General features: G+C 41.2%; 1 protein-coding gene across 1 annotated transcript; it reads right to left on the reverse strand.

The window, feature by feature from the left end:
* Nucleotides 1-1,376: 1,376 nt before the first annotated feature.
* efnb2b (ephrin-B2b) lies at nt 1,377-18,179 on the reverse strand. The gene is given in 6 exon segments (XM_036564050.1): nt 1,377-3,012; nt 3,014-3,060; nt 3,714-3,815; nt 5,652-5,744; nt 12,942-13,231; nt 17,686-18,179. Coding segments are annotated over 6 exon segments (987 nt in total). The 5' UTR covers nt 17,796-18,179; the 3' UTR covers nt 1,377-2,667.
* Between the last annotated feature and the right edge of the window lie 534 nt (nt 18,180-18,713).

The following is an 18,713-nucleotide window of genomic DNA, read 5'->3' on the forward strand; positions in this document are numbered from 1 at the left end:
TTACAGTGGTGGTGATAGGAACAAGGGGTTACCATGACTACAGCACAAATATAGACATTTTATTTACCATCCAAAACCACCAGTGAACCTACACGTGTTTTATATGGAATGTTGATGATGGGAAAATAGTGAAAAATCTGAAATAATAAGGTTTCTTTGGGCTTCACGCCCATCAGGAGATTGTGAGCTTGAACCCCAATGATGCTACAGCCATCCGTAAGTAGGTACCCATGAGGGGAAAATGCCTAATGGGACTGTGTGATGGAAACAATCCCAGCTAGTCAGTTAAAAACAAATTATATTTCACTGACATAACTGCAGAGTGTTAGGAGAGCTTTTGACTAGAGTCAGAGGTTTGAGTTGGGTGAACTCTGGTGTCCTCAAGTTGAGTCAACTCAGGAAAAGCAATGTGATCAGTTCCATATTCATTTTAGGTTGACTTTCATTTTTAATAGTGTATATAGAGCAATACTTGAGTGGTCATGAACAGTTTAACAGGATTCAGAACAGGACATTTGATGTTTATGAAGTAGATGATGTAAGAGCTCTTCAACTAAAGTCCTATTCTGAAAAGTTAAGATGGCCATGATCTGTATCAGTTCTAAGAAAAAGCCCCCAAACTTGAACAAAGCAGGAAAATGTACATATCGCTGCTGCCGGATCAAAACCTCGTATCTCTAAAATCATAACTTTACAGGTGAACTTTACTTTTAATGTAAGTCAATGGAACCAGAATTTTTTCCAAGTCACTTTGGGCCGTTTCTTTTGGTCCACTCATCATGAAATTTACACACACTGTAAAGGGTAACAGGCATTTTCAAATTATGTCAAAAACTGAAAAGCGACGAGGTTTTGGTCTGACAGCAGCGATATGCATGAAGATGATCATATATGATGAAGAAACATGGCGTTATTTGCTAGGGAATCATGCGTCATAACATAAATTAAACAAATACCACTTTAGTTTATGCACCAATATGATGTCATTTACATCCTAAAACATCTGATGTTAACCTGCAAATACTGACAAGCTGCTCATAAATACTCAAGTACTCCTTTTTTAATGTTATTCCATGTGTATGTATGTGTTATGATGCCTCTATGTAGGTAGCCTTCAAATAAAGTTGTTTTAGATACATAACTTAAGCAAGTATTGGGATATTGGAATACTATTTGATTAAAATTTCATTTAAAATTGCTGAAATTTCAGTAAGTATGGTTGAAACACTCATTCCTCATTCAAAACCGGCTAATAAAGTAAATTGTGAGGCATCTAATGGGACAGTCTGTCAAGCTAAATTTCCAAAACATCAAATTTCATGTAGATTTGAAAGATTGTAAGATAGGAATTACTGAAATACAAGCCAACTTTTGATTTTTTTTAACCCACCGTGCCACCAGCTTTATTCAAATGTTACAAAAACAAACTTTGAGAAACAGCCCGAGCTACAGTTATGAGCTCATTCAGTCGAACAATCATAATCCATTCAATTGCGGCCAGCTGGAACGGAACATTCGCTTGGTGTACAATCAACAAATCAACACTTGGACAGATCAGATTGAGACCCGCTGAACCGCCACTGCGTACGTGAGCAATACAAATCTACGGTATTAACACTCGAGAACCGGCCCTGTCCTCTTCTCCTCCGTATTCAGATTCATACAAAACATAACTTAAGACTTAATTTAAAAAAAAAAAACAACAACAACAAAGATTTAGGTAGTATTTACACGAGTAAACAAAGAGGGGTTTGTGCACAATGTCCTGTTTGGCTTTCCTTCCTTGACGAGGTGTTTGACAAGCCGCCAAAGCGAACGAGAGAACCACATGTGGCCTGAAGAAGCTGCAAAATCTCGCACCCTGACGCAGAAACGGCATATGGAGGAGAAACAGCAGGAGTTTGATATGTGTTATGCATTCATCAGACCAGCTCGGAGATGCAGAAACAGCCTTTTATAGCCAGACTATTCTGATGATTCATCCAGCTCCTTCAAGCAGGAGCTTAGAGAAAAGACACGTTCAACCAAACTGGCTTGAGATGCAAACATTTATCAAAGAAGCTTGCCAAATACGATGTGACACTTAGAGAACTAGATCTAAAAGGTCTAGTTACCCTGGAAAATCTGGTTAAAGTCCTTCAAGACATGACCCGATGTGGCGGTGTTACAATCTTTGCCCTGATGAACGTTCTCAGCAAGTAAATTTGTAAAGTTTAGGTCCTTCTGAAGTGGCTTAATTGTTGTCCCCTGAGTGCAAAGCTGCTAGAACCTCAGTCTGCCCTGGATTGGAGAAATCACATGTGCCTTCAAATCCTTGGTTGGTTCCAAGAGTTCTTTATCTCAGTCATTCTTGTTTGAACACATTTCCCCGTGTAGAACCAGGCTGCAATCAAAAGACTTTCTCCAGATCAAAGACTTTCTCCAGACCAAACAAACATTTTCTCCAGACCAAACAAAGACTTTGTCTGGACCAAACAACGACTTTTACCAGACCTATCAAAGACCTTCACCAGACCAATCACAGACTTTCCTTTCAATCAAGAAACAGGCTCAAGGCTTTGGTCCCTGTTCCGTCCTGCCTGGTAGAACTCCTCCAACGGCATCAACAAACACGATGTCCATGTTTTCAGGAGGCTAATCAAATCGTCCATCCTACAAGTGGCTGTGTCAAACTTTGTAGTAGATGTTCGCCGGGCTTTGCGGGGGCATCTCCTGGACGATGTAGACGGGATGCCCATAGTCCCCGCTGACCTTCTCGTAGTGCGGGCAGTACATGCTATCGGAGGCACGCAGGGGGAAGATGATGTCGCTGGGCTCCGAGCCGTTGTTGTTAGCGCCGGTGCTGCCGCGTTTGGGCAGCGTGTGCAGTGGGAGGGGGCCAGAGCACTGGGCCGAGTGTTTGCGGTGCCGCCGCCGCACCAACAGCACCAGAACCACCACGAATAGAAGAATGAGCACCACAGCTCCTGAGGCCACGCCGGCAAACAGGGCCATCTCCGAGCCCTGACGGGCCCACGGACTCGCCACTCTTTCCGTCTGTATCGGCATCTGGGGTGGAGTCTGGGAAAGAATGAAAGCAAAGAGAAGGAATGAATTAGTAAATAAATCCAATATATACCATTTTTATAAATATAAAAGGACTAAAGTGCATCACATAGCTAAAAACAACAGGCTGGGAGCCTGGAAAGCTGCGTTTCGGCCATGTATGACATACTGTTCTCTATAAAATGGGCAAAATTCAGGGTTCAAAATGGCTACTGTTACTCTTTTTTAACATATTTTTGTCCATTTGTATAGACACAGTGTCAGAAAGCAAGTCAATTCAAGGTTAGTAAACATCTCAAAATGTTTAGAATAAAATGACTCAGGCACTCACAGAGCTAATTTGGTGTACATCAGCTTCCATCAATTGTTAGCAACAATAGCCTTTTTATTAGCCAAAATAAATGAACAAATTTGACCAGCTATATTGGACTACAATTGGGGAATTTGCTTGTCAGATTATCCCCTTAAACAAACAGGTATTTGTCTAATTTTATTAAAGAGATGTTTTTGCAGTTCAAGGCTCAAAATGACTGTCATATTATCAATAATCACAATATGAATAGCAAAAAATGTACTTAACAATAACGTTACATTTGTTAAATGTGCAAATTTAAGAAGCGAAACAAACCCAAACACATGCACCCCAAAGCGATCCCAGTTACACATACCGGCTTTGCCAAAGACGTCGTTCTCCTTGTTGAAGGTGCTTTGGTTGTCGGGGTCCGAGTATTTTGGTGAATGGTCTTTCGTGGAGACTGGGTCAGTAGGATCTGCAATACAAACAAAACATAGGTATAATGATTTATAGACAAGTAGCGTCCATTTTCAAATCAAGGCATTAGTCAACCAAACATGGTCCATCTCAAGTATATTTTTATTTAATTTTTAATATGTTTTAAAATAATCTATACTTGAGCTGTCAGATCTTTAATTTGTCAATAAGGAACATGACGAACAGCTACAACTAATGGACATATGGAATTACATTTGTATTCTGTATACGGGCCGTTCTTGGAAGCACTCGCGCTAAAGTGGGACCACCTCTTGGAGCTTCCTGCCTTGCGTTTATTCTGCTCCAGGATTAGCGAGAGAAATTAATGAATTGGCTTAAAGTAGGCAGTCTCTCCGCGGCAGAGGAAGAAGGGGACAGCTGGCACAGCCGTAGGAGGCGACTGCACATGACATTTCAATTACACGCTGAGACGCGGCTAACACGCGTGTGCTCCACGCACAGAAGGAGACGCGGTGGCGGAAAGAGTCCCAAAGTACAGAACAAACGGTCAGAAGTGGTCCAATAGTGCACAGATGTACCGGTTTATAACTGGGCTATGTGGGAGCTTCACTCTGGACTGGACTGCAGTGTGAGCGTAGCTTTAGTGTCCTCTTTTGAGAAAGTAATACTGTAAAATCAAATTTCTAGGTCTTTTATTTTGATAAAGCGCATTCAACTAAATATCTACCTAAATGTTAACTCTGCCAATTTTTCTGAAGTTCTGCATAATTAAGTGGTAGAGATGTAAATTCAGAGTGGTTTGGTTTGAAATGCTCCATTTTGGAGTCCGAATTGTTCACAGTGGTGATGATAGGAACCAGACGTCCACCTCTAAAAGCTCCCTCACAGAATGGTAATGAATACACTGGCTGACGCCTGAGACACTGTTTGACAGTAGTTTTGTGATAAAGTTTTGGCCTAAAATGACTTTTTAATCCATTTTTTTAATCCATTCATGGTGGAGGGATACATGAAGAGCACTGTGAGGCAAAATAGTCCCCAAAGTAAACTTATTATTTCAGATTTTCCACTATTTTCTTATCATCAACATTCCATATAAACTCAGAAGACTCGTGTAGGTTCACTGGTGGTTTTGATAGTGAATAAAATGTCTATATTTGTGTTGTAGTCATGGCGACCCCTGGTTCCTATCACCACCACTGTAAAGACATCTGAGCCTCTACAATGAACCACGCCGAACCACTCTGAATGACTTTATTTACCTCGCTATGACAGAATTATGCAAAGATTTTGAAAAAATGGTGGAATTCCCCTTCAGTTCAAGCTAACATTTACCTCAGCCTAGGCTTAACACCTATGGTACCGCTAACCCCAACCTAAACCGTGTTGAGTTGTTCAGAAATCGCACACATTTGCTCATGTGGTTTCTGAGACTGTATCTATAAAACTGACACATGTGCAGAAAGAAATTACCTCAGGTTTCAAGGCAGCTGCTACTACTGACGCTATGCTAATGCTTTTAGCCTTGCTACATGCTTTTGTACTATTAGCGTTATCTACATTTTTACAGATAAAACTGAGTCATGCAGTGTCCGAAACTACTTAAGGAAGTCTATTTGAGATTAGCCATGCTAATTCAAGAGCTAATTCAAGTGTCCATTAGCTTGTTATCTAGCTACATTTGCCTCGTACCTCCAGTACAACACTAAAAAAGCAAACATATCTTGGCTGACTGACCTCATTTGAGGTAAGGGAAAAGGTGTACATTTCATTTTTTGCCCAATCTATCACTTTGTGCAATTTGCAGATTTAAGGGATCAAAATAAAGTGACCAAAATGTGAGTTTAGTGCAAAAGGTAGCATGATAACTCACTCTGTCCAACTCGGAGCACCAGCTTCATGGATTTGGTCTTGCATACACCTCCCTCAAGGTTGTCCAAGCCTTCTAAGGTGCTGTTTGACGTTGCTGTTGGAAAGAAAAGCTCATTTTAGTTCAGTTTTAAAACACTTTGAACCATAAACTTTTGTTTTTAATCTAAAAATATGATTATAAAGATTGAATATGAATAAAAAAAGAAACAGAGACTTATTACTCTGTAATTTCAGTATATTATCCAAACAACTACTATAAAACATATAACTTATGAGTGAAAAACTACAGTGTGGGTTCATCTATGGGCCCTTAGGGCTTACGGTAACCGCAAGGAAGTGGGGAGCTACAATGAGGGTGGACGTCTTGGGTTAGCCAGACCTTGAACTTAGCATCTGCTGGAATTTAGCAATCTTACGGATCATCATCTGTCTTTCAAAGAAAAGTTCTCCTACAAGTTTTTTGACGTTACACCAAGATCAACGTTCTGACTCCAAGCTTATTATTGGCCTGTGCCTCTAAAGCAGCTTTGCTTGACTTATAATTAACGAAGCCAAGATTTGGGCTTCAATATATTACAACTGGGTTCCATCTGCATGTATTTATTTATATATTTAATCCCAAAGCCAGACATTTCACCCACTCTGGTGAAAAATCTCACTGGCGAACCCTTCCTTCAAGACCCTTAAATGGAATATGATGCTAATGGACGCTACATCAATAAGCTAATCCCTTTTGAGCAGTCTGTTCTGCCCTTGCAGAGTCCTATCGAACGTCAGATTCAACTCCAATCCCCGTCAATAATGGAGTTCAGATTTGACCTGAGCAGCTCTGTTAGACCCCAATCTCACCAATAATTGAGTTCAACTCTAGCTGATCCCAGTAAAAGCTGAAACTCCTGGCCTTATGTCCAGGTTTGCGAGCGGGTCGACCTCGCTAGACTTTATATTGCGCTCTTTAGTGAGAGCTAAAGCTTTCTCTGGAGTCCACTACATGAAATGAGCCAGCTGATTCATAAGGAAGGAAATCTGTCTTACTCAGCAGGCAAACTAACACTCGATTGGGTTTGTTGAGGGGGGGTTGGGTGTTTTGCACCGCAGGGGCAAGGCAGCCAAAAGCTCCTTAATAGCCAATGTTTGTTGGATTGTGTGCTTGTAAAACCTAATAAAAGTCATTAAAGCATAGCGGGAGACAGACACAGCCACGCTAAACACTTCCACACAGTCACCATGAGTTAAAAGTCTGGTTTGATTGACCAAACAGACCTTCTGAACCAGCGTAACCTCCTCCTCCTAATGAATATCAAGAGTTTTTTTTCTTTTTTCAGGTTTCGCTTGTCAAGGCTCAGGCCAAGCGGAGCGGCTTAGCGCGCATTTTTCCACGCTATTGTGTCGGCGCATTCATGCTGTGTCTTCAGCTAGCGGAGCCGCGGAAATTCCACTGGGAGTAATCTGTCGTTCACGGCTGGGATTTAACAGCAAATGAACTTGCCCACCAGAGAGAGGGAGACGTGGAGAGAGATATAATGTGAGAGCGAAAGAGGAGAGGGACTGAAAGTGATGGAGACGCTAAGCGAGAGGCTGGCGATGGGACAGTTAGCGGTTTTAGCGTAAAATCTAGCAATAATCATAGCAAATGTTAGTAGTTCCAGTAACTCAGTTTGATCACCATGAACCATGGGTGGTTAATCCAACATGTCAGGCCTTCAGTGCAGCTCCTGAAGGCCGAACCAATGGGAGAGCTAACTTGCCTGTATTTACCACAGAGAAACTGGACTGACTGGATAGTTTTCAATGGGCGGTCAAGAATATAACCCATTTGTTTAAACCAAAACCTAACAATGAAATAAGAGTACTACTGCAAAGTGTACAGGGTTTAAATTATGATCCTTTTCAGTGAAAATGGGCTAAGAAATCATCAGGCCTTCTCTGAGGGTTGCCCACTGGCTAACTTGTTAGCTGTTATATATTATTTTCAGTACATTTTAACCACAATAGGGCTTCAAAATATGACAAAAATACTCTGCAATTCTTCTATAAGTGCAATATCTATCTATCTATCTATCTATCTATCTATCTATCTATATATATAGCTGCTATTGGAAGAAAACCTTGCATCATTTTTTATGTTTTTCATTTTTTTACATAATTTGAAAATACCTGTTATCCTTTACATTTCATGATGAATGGGCTAAAAGAAACAGCTTAAAATGACTTGGAAAAATGTCTGGTTCCATTGACTTACATTAAAAGTAAAGTATGTTTTTTCCTTCTCCTGTAAAGTTACCATTTTGGAGAAACCAATAGCAAAAACAGTGATATCAACAATGATATCAGTGCGATTCTCATACTGCCCCATTCCTACTAGAGAGAGCAAGAGAAAGATGAAGAGATGGAAATGGAGCTTTTTACCCAACATGGCCCATTTCGCTGCGAGCCATCTCACATTTGTGTGCATGTGAGCGGACCCTTCAGCCTGAGTGAAGGCGCTCGCTTTCCGCAACCACAACAAGCACACAGAGCGCCTCGGGCAGCGCAGCCGGCCGCCGAGCCACCGAGCACGCAGGGATCTCACACGCACACCAGTACTGAAGACTGAATTTCATTTCAGGGGGCCTGGTGACAAGTCAGGTGGGGGGGTTAGCTAGCATTGTGTCCCAGAGACATCACTATAGTGAGGAGGACATATACTGATGCTCCTTCATTACAGCTAAGTCATTAGACAATGACCTCCCTCCATTAGCATAGCCAGACAGAAACACCACATTTAATACGGGTTAAAAGTGTTTATCTACACATTTAACTGCCTGCTATACAAGTTAACAGCACATTCAAGTCTTCACCCTCGCTTTCGTTGCTTCTTTGAAAAATCAGTACTGAACTTATCTTTGTTTACTCATTTTGTTATCCCAGTCAACAGCTACGCTAGCTAGACAGCTAGTTAGCACGCTAGGAATTAGCACAGCTCAGCTAAGTCCCCCCCCTAAGTTAAGTGGAAAGGTTAATATATACATATATGCAAAAATACCAGTGAACTACTAATACATACATTGTTTTTCAGTTTTTGAATAATTTTGAAAATGCCTGTTACCCTTTACATTGTGTGCAAATTTCATGATGAATGGACCAAAAGAAACGGCCCAAAATGACTTGGAAAAAAGTCTGGTTCCATTGACTTACATTAAAAGTAGAGTATGTTTTTTCCTTCTCCTGTAAATTTACCAATTTGGAGATACGAGATTTTTTTGTCCGACATCAGCGATATGTACGTACATGTTATAACAATATGCATGATGCACACATATATATGTAAGGATTTGCATGTAATAATAATAATGTGTACCATATGTATTACATATAAAATGTTGCTGTTGGGTCTCTATTTTTATTTTTGGACATCATTTAAAAATGCAAACTGTCTTTTAGACCAGTGGAAATAATTCCTGCATTAACTTCCATTTAAAGTTACCATTTTGGAGACAAGGTTTTGTATATATATAAAAAACCTTTGTGTATATATATATATATATATATATATATATATATATATATATATATATATATATATATATATATAATAACATTTTTATTACTATTAAACTATTCAAACTGTGTGTGTGTGTCTACATGTAATGTGACTTTTCTAACCGTAACCCTAATCTTCCATGCTGTTTTAGTTTTAAACAATCAAACATGGACTTTGTATACAGTATCCACCACAACTCACACGCCATACTGGATCTGATGTTGAGTCCCTACCAAAGGAAACTCCTTATACATCTATAACATACAAAACCCATACAAAGGATTCTGATTCAGATGTGCTCTGGTGAGGCTGTGAGCGCGCTCTCGCAACATGCAATTAGACGCACACGTTCCTGTGGAGAAGGCGCATTCAGACTAAACACATGCGCCCATAATTGCACCCGCAAAATCCAGCGCAAAACTGCAGTGGCAGGCGGAGGCAAACACATACCTCCCTTCTTGTAAGCAAACAAGAAGCATAAGACAATATGAACAAACCCAGCAAAGCAAAATACGCATCTTTTTCCCAGCCTCGTCTGATTTGGTCAGCAGATGTTTTCTACAAACATTCTACAAAACAATAGAGCCATACTGACTGTTTTTAAAATCATCTGGGGTGACCGATCATCTTGCGGAGTAACCAATGATAATAATGGAGTGTGCCTCAAATGGCTACCACGCCTGTACATTTTTAATCAGTCTTACTGGTTTTAGAGGTAAAACACGCTTGTAAGCTATATGAACAAGGAGGCACACAGTCGTGAGCAAAAGTTTGGGCGCCCCTGGTCAAATTCAATTACGTTTCGTTGATGTTCTAAGTGAAAATAAGTGAACACATCTTCTACAGACAACACACAATTCAACACACAATCACTGTTCATTTGCAAAATTAAACATATTTAAAAATAAAACATAAAATCTAAAGTGTGCCATAACTTTTGCACAGGCCACATTTTTTTTCCCCTCAAAAAGTTAAATTCAGCAAATTAACAGTAATTGTGTACTATAATGTGCAGAAGTGTGTTCTCTGTACTTATTTCCACTTTAATCAGCAAAACGTAATGTAATTTGGCTGGGGCGCCCAAACTTTTGCACACGATTTAATATATGATTTCACGACTTACAGAATTTCAAAAGTACTGCAGGCATGGTTTTCTACACATTACTGTACTACTAATACTCTGCCAAAATGCTAAGTGATACACTGTTAAAGGTAAATCTTGGTCGCACCACATGACATTTTTTAACAGTATGGAATACGGACAAGTAATTTTGATGAAAATGTGTTAAAATCACTTAATAGCTTAAGTTCTGATATGAATATGTGTGAATGACATCCCAAATGTTTGAATTCTTGCCATATATAGGCTGGTTTGTTATATTTAAAAAAAAATGCCTTTTCAAAATCTGTATACACCGAAGACAATCACTGTTCATTTGCTAAATGTTTAAAAAAAATGACATAATTCATATATTATTACTAGCTTTGTTTTGTCTCAAACGTTCAAAGGTTCATCGCAGAAGTGTGTTATTATTAGATGATACGTACTTATTTTTACTTACAAAACAAAAACAAAACATAATACAATTTGGCCAAATTTGACTTACATGACTTACAGCAATTCAAAAGTAATGCAAGCATGTTTTTCTGCATTACTGTACTAATAATACACACACACATCATCTAAACCGCTTATCCTTCTGGGTCGCGGTGGTACTAATAATACTTTGCCAAAATTTATTTTAAGGCATGTATTTGAAGGTAAATCATGGTCTCACCACAGGACAGTTTTTAAGAATATGGAATATGGATATTTAATCTTAATAAAAAAGTGTTAAATCCACTTAATCGCTTCTGTACCAATATAAATGTGTGTATTTTTTTTACAATTTTCCATTTCAAAATCTGTTTACACCGATGACCCAAACGCTGTAAACATGACCACCAAACTGACCAATAATTCAAATAAGTCAGATGTTCTACTAACCTTGTTAAGTCACAAACCAAGACGTACTAAGTTCTTCACTATTATGAGTGCACCCACACACACACACACACACACACACACGCCCACACGCCCACACACACCCCTCTTCGGGACCATTTAGGTCAGATATCTCCAGCCCCGAGGCTCCGGGCCAAGCTGCCTAAAAAAATCCCGTCAAAGCGATCTGTCTCACGCTGGCGAACGCAGAGCAGGGATTTGGAGCGTGCAAATCTTAAACTCATTCGCCCGGGCCGTTCAGGAATGTGCCAGCTGAGAAAGGGCCAAAGTGGACACGCACTAGCCCCCAAAGGCTCTTACCAGCAGCTCAAATGCGATGAACGGCACTGATCTACTCGGTCATCAGCTCAAAAAAACATTTGCCTGAGAAAATGTGACGAGAGGACTGGAGCACAGCTGGACGAGCCAGGGCTGAGGGTAAAACTGAAGCTACTATCATTTCTTTGATCTACCAGGCGATGCAGTGAGGTCTTTCACTGGAAAGAGAAACATGCTAATCATGCTAATCGCACTCATCGTCATTTTGATGTAGTAAAAGTTAAAAGTGGTGGCAAAACAAACGAGAACTGATCTGGACTGAATTTAAAAAAGTGATGAGTATATTCAAGAAAAAAAACAAAAACTTTGCTTGCTAACTGCAAAATGAGCCAAAGCTGAAAAAAAGATGAACATGCTAATCATGCTAATCAAACTCTTTGTCATTTTTGTCTTTGTAAAAGCTGAATTTCATAACAGTGATGGCAAAACTGAAGTGAAATGATCTGGACTGGATAAAGAAGCTCTAGTTTTTAGCTCAACTTTGGGTCATCTTGCTGTTACCATGCCAAAACGAAAGCTTCTTTGATTTCACTGGAAAAACGAACATGCTAATCATGCTAATCGCACTCTTCATCATTTTGTCTTTGTAAAAGCTGAATTTCACAACAGTGATGGCAAAACCGAAGTGAAATGACCTGGACTGGAACAAACTAACTTAAAAAGCGGTGAGCTGCTCAAGAAAAACATGCTAGTCATCTAATTGCACGCTTCATCATTCTGATATTATAAAAGTGAACAGTAATAGCAAAACAAATGAGAACTGATGTTGACTGAACTTAAAAATGGCAAGCGTTCTCAAGAAAAACCAAAAACCTTGCATGCTAACTGCAAAACAGGCTAGAGTGGAACGAAGATGAACATGCTAATCATGCTAATCGCACTTCATTTTGTCTTTGTAAAAGCTGAATTTCACAACAGTGATGGCAAAACTGAAGTAAAATGATCTGGACTGGAATAAGCTAACTTAAAAAGCGGTCAGCTACTTAAGAGAAAAACACAAATCTTGGATGGTAACAGCAAGACGAGCCAAAGTTGAGCTTAAACCTAAAGCTGGCAAAGCTTCTTTGATCTACCGTGCGATGCAGTGAGGTCTTTTACTGGAAAAAGAAACATGCTAATCATGCTAATCACACTCCAGTAAACTGACCTGAACTGAACCTAAAAAGTGGTCAACATACTGAAGAAAAAAACATGCTAACTGCCCTTGTTAGCTTGAAAATTAGCATGCTTGTCAAAGACTGCAGGCCAAGCCATTGATCACTGTGCTAATTTCAGAAACCCAGAGCCAGAAACTCGAGGTGAGGCCGTCCTTAGAGAAGCAGTCAAGACCCTAAACTGGAACGAGTTCTGTAATTTGGCTCGCGCAGATCAACGAAAGGGCTAGGCAGGCGAAAGCTAATCCCACGACAGCATGGGAGGGGAGATGTACTTGGCTTGGTACTTACAGATGATGTGATAGTCTTTTCCTTTGAGGAACTCCAGGCCCCACAGGTTGGGGCTGAACTCCTGGAACTTGAAGGTGAACTTGACGTCCTGGTCGGGTTTGTCGCAGTTCAGCAGGGCCATGTTGCTCTTGTCCACGCGGCAGGTCTCCAGCTGCTCCTTGGGGACCAAGTAGACGCGAAAGTACTCGATGTTGGTCTGGTCGCTCGAGCCCGGCCTGAGGCGCGGGCACACAATATCCATCTTGTCTCCGATCTGAGGGTACAGGACCAGACCCCTCCCGGGGACAAACCTAGAGAAGGACGAGTTGGAAGGTCAACATCTGTCACGGTAAAATAACAAATGTTTTTTTGGGTTTATGGTTCGACGCCTGAAGTCCTGGAGCATCTGTTCAGGGCTTTTGTTCTTCTAACAGCCCTAAATCACCTCAATCCTTTGATGAGCTGCTGGAAACACAGTATAAAGCCATGTTTTGGATCGACAAGCTATACATATAAGAGAATAAGAGTATGAGGTGCTGTGCAAAAGTTTTGGCGCCCCTGGTCAAACTTAATGTCCTCTACAGAAAACACACTTCAGCATATTTTAATGCACGATTACTGTTTTTTTTAGATGAATTTTACATATTGGGGAAAAAATTAAAACATAAAACGTGGCCTGTGCAAAAGTTACGGCACTCTACGCGATCACTTATTTTCAGAAAAACAGCAAATCATATCACTTGATTTGGGTGTTTAAACTTTGCACATGGAATTACGTTGATTTTTCCAACTTTTTGCTTAATTAAACGGTTAAGATGTAAACAAAGTCACTCAGAGTGGTTTGATGTGAAACGTTCTGGTCCAGAGGGTCAGAACTGTTCACAGTGGTGGTGATAGGAACCAGACGTCCAACTCTAAAAGCTCCCTCACACAAAGTTACTACATGAAATGGTTATGAATTCACTGCCTGAAGCCTGAGACCTAAAATGTTAAGCCTAAAATGTATGTATGTATATATTTTTTGACTTATTCATGGTGGAGGGGGACTTATTCAAGGCGTTGTGAGGCAAAATAGTCCCCAAAGAAAACTGATTTTCCACTATTTTACCATCATAAATATTGCATATAAAAACTCAGCAAGCGTGTAGGTTCACTGGCGGTTTCGCATATAAACAAAGTAAATAAAATGACTATATTTCTATATTTAAACTACATCTTTCTTCATTCTTCTGATTGTTTTTTTTACACTCGTTATCAGACGGGAAAGCGGCTCTTCCTGGGCCTCCTGATAAACCGGGGGTCAAGTAATATTAGCTAAAGGTCTTTCTGAAGTCTTGTTTTTCAATCAGATCAATTAATCAGGAATGCAAATAAGTAAGAATAAGCAGTGCTGCCTAAACAGAGAGCTTTAAAGGCTCGGCCTCCGCACTGATTAAAATACTTAACCCCAAGCCCTTCGAAAGCACTGACCCTTGAGACGGTTACAAGCTGGCGGTTTTAAACAATGCAGGCCCGCTTTTGTTTTAGAAGAGGAGGAAGCCTTGGCTGGACCCCTCCTTGTGCTGTAAACCAAGCGGCGAACGACGCCAAGCAATTTCCCTCCGACTTTTGTCTCCAACCAAATTAGAAAGTGACCATATAACAATTATGGAGGATCTTTACAAACCACCCATTTGCAATCCCGTACAACCCTTGAGGCCGATGAGCCTCTCGTTCTTCCCCCGCACTCGTTTTTATGAAGAAAAAGTATGCAAGCCATTAACATTCCTTCCCTGCTGGATTCATGTTTTATTTCCCATCCATCAAGACTCCCCACTTTGCAGGTGTGCGTTACATTGTGTATCCTAAGCAATCCCAGCTCATAAATTTGACACGAGAGTATTGATACAGGTTCCTCCACCAGCTCCGCGGCACTGTAAAGGGGAATTCAGTCCAATTTTCAAGACGTAAACAAAGCAATTTAGAGCGATTTGATGTGAAATGCTCCATTGTGGAGAGATTTAGTCAGTGGTGGTGATGGGAACCAGACGTCTGAAGGGTTTCATGCCTCTAGAAGCTCCACCACAGACATGAAATGGTGATGTATTTTCTTTTGTCTATTCATGGTGGAGGGGTACATGCAGGTTCACTCTAAGGCAAAATAGTCCCCAAAGAAAACTACCATTACCAATATTACATATAAGACCTCAGAAGGTTCACTGGTGGTTCTGGATTGTAAATAAAATGGCTGTATGTTTACCCCTGGTTCCTATTACCACCACTGTGAAGATCTCGCCAATGAACCACTACAAATGGCCTTATTTACGTCGCAACCACTGAATTATGCAGAAATGCTCAGAAATTGGTGGATCTTCAGGCGATGGAGTCCCATTTCAAACCCAAATGTCTTGATTCCAACTGAAGTTGCACTTTTAAAAATATATAACAATAAAGGTTTCTGGTTCTTGGCTTGGACGTACAATTGTAAGAGGAAACTTTAAGCGGTGTAGTACTGAGGTTCCCAAACTTTTTGTCTAGGGTGGGCCAAAGTGTGGCCCAAAATGCCAAAATAGTATGAAAATGAAGAAGGTAGGTTTCAAATCAAGCTCTATTTCATAACATTGCATGAGTTTGTTGCCAGAATACTTCAAAAATACTGGATTTGAAAAGAAAAACTTTGCGTAACTTTTAGGTAACTTTCTGGAGGGCCAAATCAGACATTCCTTCGGGCCGACGTTGGGCCGAATGCCCCACTATGGGCCACTGTTTTGTTGAGGTTCAAAAAGAACCAAAAACCATTATTATTAAGAGTTCACTCGGGTCACGACTGTTTTTCCACACGTGCCGTGAGCATTCCCTGCACTTTGTTCTTGACGAAGATCCTATAAAATAAACAAGGTGATTTAAGCCTCTATGGGTCCTCATAAAATCATCAGGGCTTGGAAACAAAAAAAAGGGGGGGCTGGTTTTTCAGGGTTTTCCTGAGGGTCTCTGAGAAGACAGGAAGCGTTACCACCCCTCCTTTGCCCCCTGCAGCTCCGGGCTTCAGTATGGAACCTACCAAGTGAAGAAGGGGGGGTGGCAGAAGGATTGATCTCTCAACCTAGAGAGCCTTTTGTCTCCAAATCCCCGTGACAAAGATTACCCGCAGAGTTACTGGAGCTCATGAAAACTGAATACAGGCCTGGATTCGGGGGGGCAGGGTAGGGCACACGGTGTTATTACAACACAAACTTAGCCCAGGCTAAGCTGAGTTAGTCTCCTTGTTTTATTTGACAGCCTAATTACCTATAAAAGCTACGTGCGGTAGCCACCGTGAGCAGGAATGCCCGAGATGATTTAACCCAGTGAGTTGCTTAAACTAATCCCCAAATATTCATGTCGGTGACATCTAAATACGGGTTCGCTTTAGCTGACCAAATGGCAAGCCCACGGCCACATCCATTAGGAGGTATTTACTCTCAGACCAAACCTTGTCAAAGGGAATAATTGAGGGGTTAAGAGAGGGTGGCCTACTGAAGCTTTTATTTGGGCTCATAATGATGCGTCATAAAAGTAGCACTACAGACATACAGAGTTTGTGTGTCTAAAGAAACTTCACTTCATGCAATTGAGGTAAAGCAACGCAACAGATGCTCAAAACTCAAATAAAGGAACGTTAAAACTTATTTTTGTGCGTTTCTATGCCGAACACAGTTACTGTCATCTTGGCTAAAATGTAAACAAGGTCATCTGTAGTGGTTTGATATGAAACAATCTGTTCTAGAGAAACTTATCAAGTCAGAACTGTCCACAGTGGTGGTGATAGGAACCAGACGTCCACCCCTAGAAGCTCCCGCACAGTCAAAAAATGGTTTGTTTTATGACGTTTTTGGTCTAAAAGCATACTTTTTAAATACGTTCACGGGGGAGGGGTACATGTTGGCCGTTTTGGGGCAAAATAGTCCCCAAAGAAACATACAATCAACATTACATACACAGGAAAAGGTAGATGTGGTCAGTTTGGACAGTAAAATAAAATGGCTACGAATTGCAGACATTGGGCTCCTATCACCACTACAAACTCTAGAACCCGAGAATTCCCCATCAAACCATTCTGAACGACTTTGTTTGTATCTCAACTAATGAATTATGCAGAACGTTTGAGGAATCCCTTTTAAAAAGGGTCAGAATTGTTCTCATCTGGACTCAACTGGACATTATACTGGTTAATGAGTCCAATCAAAGCATCAAAGATGTCACTGACAACACATAGAAAGCTCTACTGCACTTGTTGCATCGGTTCTGAGCCAAGCCTGGTTTCACCATGTTAAAGAACGTGGTTCTCCGAGGGTTCTTTAGAATCATGAGTGCTATCTAGAACCATTAGCCTGCTTAAATGATTCTTGGCATGGTGAAATGGTTCTCCAAAGGTTCTTAAATGGCTCTACATAGCACCAAAAATGGTTTGTCTATTGTTTCAACCCATTTTGGTTCTATATATAGAACCATTGTCAAATAGGTTCTATATTGAACCATATACAACGCATTCTCCACCATTTACCAAGCAAAGTACCATTTAAGCATGCAAAAGAACTCACAATTCCACTGCCTTTACTAAAGAACCATGTGTGACAGTAAGGGTTGGGTTCCACTGAGGACCTCTCCACAAGGGCTGGGTGGGTTCTTCAGCTTGGCCGTGCAACAGCTTGAAGAGGTGGGTGGTCTTGCCCACCTTAGAAACATTGGAAACACTAGAATTTGAGTGTTGTAGCTAATATCACTCGAGAAGATGGGTCAAACTTACTTAGTGTTGGACGTATTCCAGTAAATGGAGTCTAAAATGGTGGACCGGGTCAGCTTTGTCCGGCACACGATGACCAGAAGTCCGAGCAAACATCTCCACAGGGGCTCCATCGCACGGTGAGGCGAGACCACCGACTGGAATGTGTGATCTCAGGATCTAACCGAGGAGGAGATGGACCTGGGCGGGCTGGGCTGAGGCACCGTGGACGCTTATATCCGCGGAGGGTCTCGCTTTCATGGAGATGGAGGTGAAACCAGGGTGGACGGCGCTGGACGTCACGCAGCTGAAGCCTCCACAGCTGTAATCCGGACCGCGGCGTAATCCCTCTCGGTTCTACCGACGGTGAGTGGGCGATAATCCAGTCGAGGGCGGCTGGACCGGCTCAAGGCTCCGTCTCAGAGCGTCCCTCGACGAGGAGATGCAGACGCGTTCGGCGGCGGACGAAGCTTCACGGACCCGCTGAAGTTCTCGGGAACTTCCACCCTCCGGTTCTCCAGTTGAACTGTCTCGGACGGCGCTGGAGATGCGCTGGGAATCCGCTGTGTTCGTGTAGGCTCCGCCCACCGCATTCACACAAGCCCCGCCCCTCGTATGCCTTTAGACTGAGCCCGCTGTGTTCTTTGGGCTCCGCCCACTGTTTTGTTTTGGCCCCGCCCATAATTGTTCCCCTCTTCATGGAAGTGGGTTCGTTTCATTGGGCTTCACTGGGTGGAAAGGCAAGTTTTAGAGCAATAAGATCTGCACATGCGCAGATTTACACACATTCACTCACATTTGTCATAAATCCATATGTATTTTTTGGCATATGTGTAAAAAATTACACACCTTTTATCCACATATGTGCACATAATTCTAATGTATTGACAAAAGCTTGGCTATATTACATTGTTTTATGATTGCAAATGTGGCCTATGCAAAAGTAATGGCACCTTTGATATTATTTGTAGATTTTTTTTTTTTTTCCTAAAGGTTAATATTTTCTAAACACAAACAAATAAACTGTTTACTAAAAAACTGCCCAAAACTTT

Source organism: Colossoma macropomum, unplaced genomic scaffold (genome assembly GCF_904425465.1).
Source record: "Colossoma macropomum unplaced genomic scaffold, Colossoma_macropomum, whole genome shotgun sequence".
Lineage (NCBI taxonomy): Eukaryota > Metazoa > Chordata > Actinopteri > Characiformes > Serrasalmidae > Colossoma > Colossoma macropomum.